The sequence below is a fragment of the Ananas comosus genome, linkage group 13, assembly GCF_001540865.1.
Source record: "Ananas comosus cultivar F153 linkage group 13, ASM154086v1, whole genome shotgun sequence".
In the NCBI taxonomy this organism is placed as follows: domain Eukaryota; kingdom Viridiplantae; phylum Streptophyta; class Magnoliopsida; order Poales; family Bromeliaceae; genus Ananas; species Ananas comosus.
In genome coordinates, this window is record NC_033633.1 from 11330647 (window position 1) to 11339056 (window position 8410).

The window sequence follows — 8410 nt, forward strand, 5'->3', positions numbered from 1 at the left end:
TCAAAACTTCAAAAAATATTTTATTTATTCCTGAAAAATATTATGATAATTTCAAAAGAAATTTAAAAATTTTGAATAAGATTAGTACCTTATGGTTTAGAATGTATCACTTAAATATCATGTAGTTTTATTTTTCTGTTTTCGTTATTACCCCCGTTAATTTTTTCGTTCAATCAGTAACAAAGTTAAAACCACAGAATATTAAAGTAAAAATTTGGCAAGCCACAAGATAATTAATAAAGTGAATATTCGACAAACCATAGATGGGGTATCAAAATTTTTCTGTTTATGATTTAACAGAGAGTTCACGGAGATGCTGACAGAAAAAGAAAAATGAAACTGCGGAATACCAAAGTGATATATTTTAAACTAGGAAGTAGTAAACTGAGAAAGCACGAATCCACGGAAATAATATTTGAAGTTTATCCAAAAAATATTACAAGCACGTGAACTGCTACTGCACATGCAATGAATCCTTTTATATATATATATATATATATGATAGCAACAACTGCAACACCACCTCCACTATACACTATCAAGTGCATATATGCACGCGTGACATAGAGAGAGAAGCAAAAATCAAGAGAGAGAGAGAGAGAGAGAGAGAGAGAGAGAGAGAGAGAGAGTTGAGTACTACTACTGCATGCTACTGCTGCGTCCTACTGCACTCATTCATGATCAGCATTATGAAACATGTGCTGGCAGCGGCGATGACGATTTGCGTGTTCGCGACGGCGGCGGCTGCCGCGGTGGTGGTGGCGGAAGAAGGCGGCGGCGGCGGAGGGTGTCGGGCGGAAGAGGCGGTGTTCTTCAATTTCGGGGACTCGAACTCGGACACGGGCGGCGTCGCGGCCGGGCTCGGATACCACTTCCCCCTCCCCGACGGCCGCGCCTTCTTCCGCCGCCCCACCGGCCGGCTCTGCGACGGCCGCCTCGTCGTCGACTTCCTCTGTAAGTTCAATACAGACAAGACGGTAGTATTTGTAGATACGACCCTCTCCTTAATTTTCGTGCGAATGTCACGACATGTTTATAAGTTGAATACAGTAATTTATTCACCGTGGTTTGGTGTGAATTATTATTATTCATATTCCATTTAACTCGGTCTCTGCGCTGCTCTCGTGACAAGAAGAGGACCCTTCCTACAAATTTAAATTTCTAAGGGCTTGTTTGTGAAAAAAAAAAATTCCAAAAAAACACACACTTTCTCTCTCTCTCTCTCCCACATACACAACTACTTTGACAGTAAATTGCAATAGTGCCCCTGTAGTATTTTATTTTGAATTTTCGGTCCTCTCATTAAAAATTTGAGAATCCCCAAACGGTTCTGATACTAGTTGCTGAGAATTCAATAATCGCACTTCAATTAGGTTTTTATCGTAAACCTGCTTAAAACTATTCTATTAAAAAAATGTATCAATTACAATCTTATCTTCGACGGGCCCAAAAACATCAGACTGCTCGCCACTGCTTAGAACAGTTGGTTGGTACTCTTGATTGCCGATTTAGAAATTACGGATTTAATTTTCTAATAGTTTCTTTGCTATTTTATCCGAATTTAATGATCACTTCAAATTGAGACTATGTCCTACACTTTGAAATTAATGTAATTTTTGGATTTTTCTTTTCTTTCTTTTTTGTAATTTAGCCCTGCTATGAGGATATAGTATTTACTGTTCAGATTTTTCTCCCATCTACTCTCACGATGTTTGAAATGATCAGGTGAGAGCCTGCCCACAAGATATCTGAGCCCATACCTGGAAGCACTGGGCTCAGACTTCAGCAATGGAGCCAACTTCGCCGTCGCCGGATCGACGACTCTGCCGAACAACGTCCCCTTCGCGCTCCGGATCCAAGTTCAGCAGTTCCTCCACTTCCGATCGCGATCTCTAGAGCTTTCCGCGCAAGGTATACATACCGATTCGGGACTTCTTCGAGAGACTGAATGCAGTTACTAATTCATGATCTGGCACGTACAGAATGAAAACTCAAGTCGACTGTACCGTTTAACCGAGTTCGTCGATTGATGCAACAGGTTTTGGAGCCACTGTCGACGAGGACGGTTTCGGAAGAGCACTCTACTCGATCGACATCGGCCAGAACGACCTCACGGGCATTGTAGGCTCGAGACTGCCATACGACCAAATGATCGCGAGAATTCCGCCCGTCGTCGGCGAAATAAGATCCGCCGTCACGGTAGTCCGATCGCAAAACTGATCTAATCTACGAACTTTCGCTATACGAGTAATATATTTCTCCTTAAAAATGTAGACCTTGTACAACACCGGCGCGAGGAACTTTTGGATACACAACACTGGGCCCCTGGGATGCTTACCGGAGAAGCTCGCTGCGCCGCGCAAAGACGACAGCGATCTCGACGCTTACGGATGTCTCAAAACCGCCAATGACGTCGCCAGGGAATTCAATTCGCAACTGAGTACAATCTGCGACGAAATGCGGTCGGAGTTGAGGAATTCGACGATCGTCTATACCGACATCTTTGCTATCAAGTATGATCTCATCGCGAACTATACCAGCTATGGTAAGTCACATCAATTTGATCAGCAGTTGTTATCATATATATGAGAAAGAATTAATGATGCAGCGAATTTAGCGCTAGAATTTATGGAGAAGTTCGACCTAACCAAGTTGGGCCAAAAATTTGGTTGAATTTGGCAGTTTTTTTGAAAGGTTCAGAAACAAAATTTTGAGATCTACGTGTCGAATTGCAAAACTGTTCTGACCGAGTTTGGGGGCCGAAATTTAATTGTTTAGACCTCCGAATTTGCACTGTTTTGGAGTCTGATTATTTCGGATCAGTTTAGACCTAGAGATATATTAGATTATTATTTTCGACAGTATAATTCACCGGAAATGCCGACGAAAAACTTAAAAACGCGACGCTGACGACGATATCTTTTTCTCTGTTTCGCTCTTCCGTAGGTTTCGAGAAGCCGTTAACGGCGTGTTGCGGCTACGGGGGGCCGCCGTACAACTACAACAGAAGTGTAACATGCCTGAATCCGGCGTGCCAGGTTTGCGACGACGGCGCGAAGTACATAAGCTGGGATGGAGTGCACTACACTGAGGCTGCAAATTCTGCAGTTGCCAACAAAATTCTCACTGCTGAGTACTCAAATCCCAGAACTGAGTTTGGTTTCTTCTGCAGCACTACATGATTGAAAATTAATGCTTTAGATGACTTTTAGTTAGCAAAGTATATGTTCTTGGTATGAATGAATGAATGATAGTTTAATTTATGTTGAGAAATGAGAAAAGGAGTTGTAGAAGAGATGTTATAAGTGTTATTTAAAAAAAAGGGAAAGGAATTGTGAGGTGATCATGAGTGGTTTTGTTGTTCCCTGAACTGCTTGATATGTAAGAACAATTCCAAGAAAAAGAATATATAGTTACTAAATAAAAAGTTGTTTCTTTTTTCTTTTTTCTTTATTTTTTGCTTGTGCTTGTTCCCAATTAATGAGGTGCTTGTTATGATCTTATGTTATTCACTTTTATTGTAAAATAAAGAAAAAGGTGAAAAAATAAAGCTAGCTAGTGATTTCAAATTACACATACATATATATAGAGAGAGAACAGGGCTACTGTACTCTTATGAGGGCTTGTTTGGTTCAAGGGTAGAATTGGAATGGATAATGGAATGGGAATGAATTGGAATGGTAATTGAAATGGCCCACTCTCCCAAGACGTTTTGTTTATTTGTGGATTGGGAATTAGAATGAGCTATTCATATTTCATTGTTTGGTTCGTATAAACTAAAAAAATTATAGGATACTATAATACTAATTTTACTCTCAAATATAAATTTATATTATTTGAAATTTATGAAAAATATAATACTATTCTCTAATAAGTTTTTCAAAAAAAATATCAAATTTATTTTTAAAATTTTTTATTGATGTGGGTTAGGGATAGGATTTTGAGAGATGATAGGTTTTTTTTTTTTTAAAAAGGAGTAAAAAGAAGGAGGGTGAGATGGTCACATGGGCTTCGAGAACTTAGTGGGCTTTCGGAATGAAATCTCAATCCGGGCTAGAAGATCAGAATCAAGTTGAAGGCTAATGGACCATTCCCATTCCAGTCCGGAATAGGAATCCCAAACCGATTCATGCGAACCAAACAAAATTAACCGGATTTGATCAAACCGATTCTCATTCCATACCCAAAATGGATGAACCAAACAAGCCCTAAATGTAGAGTCATTCGTACTCATAAGTTATTTTCGATGATAGAGCTTCCGAATCGACAATCCATTCTGTTAAATATAATTTAGAGTATTTGAAACATCTAAAAAATAAATTTTGTAATTTTTCGAAATCATAATAAAGTCCATCAAGCATGTCTAAAATGAACGGTCAAAATTTAACAACGTCCTGAAATAAATAATCGGATCCTTCAATTTAAGATATTGATATTTATCTAGATAGTGAATAAAATTTTCTATCGAAAATTCAGACGATTCTAATTCTTTTACATCATTAAACTAACGAGTATTCCATACTGGCCGTTAAAAATTGTCAATTTTGAGATATTCTGATCGTAAAGTATATAATATCAAAAAATTATAAAATTTAATTTCTAGAAGTTTGAGGCCACCACTTTCAACTATGGAACTTTTGGTAGTAAGACTCAAAATGCTATTAATTGAAAATGTATAATGTATATATATAAATTTATAAAAATATATTTTTTAAGGAGCTGGAGTAGCTCAGTTGGTTAGAGCGTGTGGCTGTTAACCACAAGGTCGAAGGTTCAAGCCCTTCCTTTAGCGTTTTTAAATTTTATGTAAAACATTGTTTGAAAGAATTTGAAATTTTGATGAAAAATTATTCATAAAATTTTGAAACAATTTCATATTTATGAAAAAAGAAACTTTTACTCAAGAGTTCAATGTTTTACAAATTATATTATGAGAATAATCAGAGAATTGGAAAGAAAGGGGGAAAAAAAATAAAAAATTAAACCAGTTGAAATATACTTAAATTCATAAAAATATACTTAAATCCACAACCTCATTTGAAGAAAAATCAGGTCAAAATTTACAAAACCTTCATATAAGTTACAACCTCATCCAGAAACTCATTTGAAAACTCAAAGCATATGAGAAAGGAAAATAATTTGCACACACAAAATTCAGTTCTTCAGCAACACTGTAACTTACATCAGGTATAGGAGTAGAGAGTTGCAAAATCAAGCACAAATAAATATCTCATATTTTCTTTTGAAAATACGAAAACAAAGGAATTCATGTTGCCAAATACTTTCAGGAGCGCGCAATCCGAGGAGACTAAAAACTAGTAATTTCCGAATTACTTAAATTGATTCAGGTTAAGGGCAAAATCACAGGAACTGCAACACCATGGTACACATGCAGAAACCAAAAGTCTCTGCTTCTCAATGTTTAATGATGTTAGTTTTCCTTCAACCCAATCGAAAAGAAAGTAACAAAGGTTTTATATCCTCTCCTCGCTCCTCGGGCGGTGCTACGAGTAATCGTATAACGAGATGCTCTTGTCGTCCGACACGCTCGCGAGCCGCCCGGCCCGCACCCCTGTACCACCCGGCGGGCGAAAAGCCACAGCCCACACCTGATCCGTGTGGTTCGTCATCGTCTGCACCGCAGTCCTCGTACTGAGGTCCCAGAGCCTGACCGTCCGATCGCTTGACCCCGTCGCGATCGCAGCGCCATCAGGGCTAGCATCCACGCTCAGCACCCAGCTCGCGTGCCCCGACATTGCCCCCACCAAGCTCTTCCCCTCGGCGTCGTACATGTGAACGTGAGTGTCATCGCAAGCCGTGAAAAGCACGCGGGCGTCGATAGGGGAGAAGACGAGGGAGCGGACCGGCATGTGGTGGCCCTCGAGGTGGTGGAGGAATTTCGCGCGGGCCACGTCGAACACGGCGACCGTGCCGTCCATCGAGCCACAGGCGAGACGCCGGCCGTCAGGGCTCCACGCCACGGAGAGGACGAACTTGCCGCTGCCTGTTCGGTCGGGGCGCGCGCGATCCGGGCGAGGAACGGCGAGGGTGGCGATCAGCTGCCATGTGGAGGTGTCCCACAGCTTCACACTGGCGCTCCCACCGCCGGCTACGGCAAGAACAGTGCCCTGCAGGACATAATGTATGTTAAGATTTCTCACTAATTGCTTATTTCATTCAACTGTTTAGTTGCAGGGGAAAAAAAACTCGTACTTCCAATCACAATTTTTTTACAGTACATAAGACGATCAAATACGAATACAAATGACGACATGCTATATACACTAAAACGCAAAATCCATATCAAAAGAGAGTACACAAAGTACTGCTTTTGGCAGGAAAGAGAATTGCATAAACTACTAAACTACTAAAATGTCATATATAGCTAGCATAATTCCACTAGTAGATTGTTCTCTGCATGGTATGCTTAAATAGCGTTCCAAAATTTTGTTTTATAGCAATACGATGAAGCTAACATTTGATAGTATTTGACAGGTAGGCATACTCTGGAAAAGGAAATGGAGTAAAATCTGAACATCTGTTTTTTTTGGACTACCAAACAACTCCACTTCACAGCAAAATAAATTTAGGCACAGTGTTCCGATTCAGAAACAGGTTAAATGAGTATCTAAGTGGCAATATATAAGCGCCAAACTTATTTTTTGAAAGAAAAGAAGAGCATACCAATCTTGCAAGTAATAGATAAATGAATGTGCTTGTAATGAACGAAGAGCATTCAGACGGTAATAACTTTAGTAACACGAGCTGCGATAACCGGCGTAAAACTAGATTTCATTAAAGTAGCAACACTTACTAAGGTCCGCAATACTGAATTAGAAATCTAAGAACTAATTTTGGCGATGGCTTAGAAGGACAAATTTACAGATTAAAACTTCTAAGTAGTGCATCAAGTACTATTTCTAAGGCATGTGAGACAGTAGGATAGAGAATAGAAGCATTCAGTCTGTGTATTCCAAACAGTAGTGCACTACGCCTGCATAAGCATTCACATACGAAGTTATCGCACCTTGACATCACGGCATATACCACTTCCAAATAAGGCGATGGAGCTAGCTACAAGAAGATTACATGCGGGATTTGCTATTACATGTGGGATTTGCTACGTTCAAACGTCCGAAATTAACTACAAAAAGATTACTTTTGCCACCAAATGCCATTGCCATTGCCCTTTTTCTAAAATATTGAAAACTCACTTAAGACAACACGCAAACTACAACTCTAAAAATAACTATGTTACTAAATTAATAACTAATTCTCGTATTAAATCATTGTTTCTATTTCTTTCTCTCATTCTTTTCCTATTCAGTCGTAACCAAATCATAATCAGAAGAAATGGAGAGAGAGAGAGAGACTCGAAAGATCGCATTTTGGGGTCGAAAAACTGCATATTATCTCTTGTTTTCACCAAAAAGCTACAACTCTACTACTAATTAACTACTAAATCTAATATATAATGGTTTTTCCTATTCAATAGATCAAATCATCATCATTGTAATCCAAAGAAACGGAGATCTATCGAAAGGTGGCGTTACCTTGGGGTCGAACTGCAAGCCCCAGACCTCGGAGGGGGGGGCGTCGAGGGAGGTGACGGAGGCGTTGGAGTCGACGTCGAAGACGCGGACGGAGCTGTCGAGGGAGGCGGCGGCGGCGAGGGCGCCGGAGGGGTGGGCGGCGGCGGCGACGACGCCGAGGGCGTGGCCGCGCGAGGGCGGCGCCACCGCGGCGAGCTCGTCGGGGCGCCAGAGCCGCACGGTCTCGTCGAGGGAGCCCGTGAGGAGGAGCGCGGGGCGGGAGTCGGTGGCGGGGACCCACGCCGCCGCCCAGATCGACTCGTCGTGGGCGTTCTCCACCGATCTGAGCCCCGCGAGCTTCATGGCCGCACCCTACCCCCCACGATCGAGAGAGCTAGGGTTTCGGGGGAGGGGAGGGGAGAGGTCGAGGGGACGAAGGGGATCGAAGGAAAGGGGCGGAGAGAGGAGAGGAGATAAACCCTAAAAAGGATTCCGGGGGCGACAAAACCCTAATTTTCCCAATTTGGAAAGAGGTCGAAAGGAAAACTTTTATTAAGGACAATTTGCATAAAAAGTCCACTAATTTTGCACTTTTACAAAAAAGACATTTTTATTTATTATTATTTTTACAAATTTAGTCTGAATTTTTAATATACTCCTACTCATCAAATTATTTAGAAAAAAACTTCAAATACCGCTCCCGTGATTTCGCACTTTCTCACTTTAGTACTATATAGTTTAAAGTATATCACTTTCTTACCCTATGATTTTATTTTTCTCTTTTTGATAACCCCTCCAGTAATATTTATGTTAAATTAGTGACAAAGTTAAAACTGAAGAGTTAAAGTAAATATTCGATAAACTATGGGCGGGTATCT

At 40.6% G+C, this 8410-nt stretch overlaps 2 protein-coding genes and 1 non-coding gene across 3 annotated transcripts; 2 read left to right on the forward strand and 1 right to left on the reverse strand.

Moving 5' to 3' along the window:
- On the forward strand, positions 527-3412 carry LOC109719225 (GDSL esterase/lipase At1g09390-like). The gene is made up of 5 exons (XM_020245774.1): positions 527-954; positions 1726-1911; positions 2039-2199; positions 2275-2545; positions 2947-3412. The coding sequence occupies exons 1-5, from the start codon at positions 678-680 to the stop codon at positions 3180-3182; spliced, it is 1131 nt and encodes a 376-aa protein (XP_020101363.1). The 5' UTR covers positions 527-677; the 3' UTR covers positions 3183-3412.
- TRNAN-GUU lies at positions 4719-4792 on the forward strand. The gene has a single exon. It is a non-coding gene; the product is annotated as a tRNA-Asn (tRNA).
- On the reverse strand, positions 5204-8046 carry LOC109719835 (WD repeat-containing protein VIP3). The gene is made up of 2 exons (XM_020246664.1): positions 7554-8046; positions 5204-6128 (listed from the first exon to the last, which is right to left on the reverse strand). Exons 1-2 carry the CDS (start codon positions 7893-7895, stop codon positions 5505-5507), a joined length of 966 nt encoding a protein of 321 aa, XP_020102253.1. The 5' UTR covers positions 7896-8046; the 3' UTR covers positions 5204-5504.

What these genes read in the sequence shown, in the direction of transcription:
- LOC109719225 (XM_020245774.1), top strand. Translation starts at nt 678, where the DNA reads ATGATCAGCATTATGAAACATGTGCTGGCAGCGGCGATGACGATTTGC. An exon ending in CCTCGTCGTCGACTTCCTCT is followed by an intron (nt 955 to 1,725) that starts GTAAGTTCAATA and finishes TGAAATGATCAG; the next exon opens with GTGAGAGCCTGCCCACAAGA. An exon ending in CGCGAACTATACCAGCTATG is followed by an intron (nt 2,546 to 2,946) that starts GTAAGTCACATC and finishes GCTCTTCCGTAG; the next exon opens with GTTTCGAGAAGCCGTTAACG.
- LOC109719835 (XM_020246664.1), bottom strand. Translation starts at nt 7,895, where the DNA reads ATGAAGCTCGCGGGGCTCAGATCGGTGGAGAACGCCCACGACGAGTCG. An exon ending in GCTTGCAGTTCGACCCCAAG is followed by an intron (nt 6,129 to 7,553) that starts GTAACGCCACCT and finishes TATGTCCTGCAG; the next exon opens with GGCACTGTTCTTGCCGTAGC.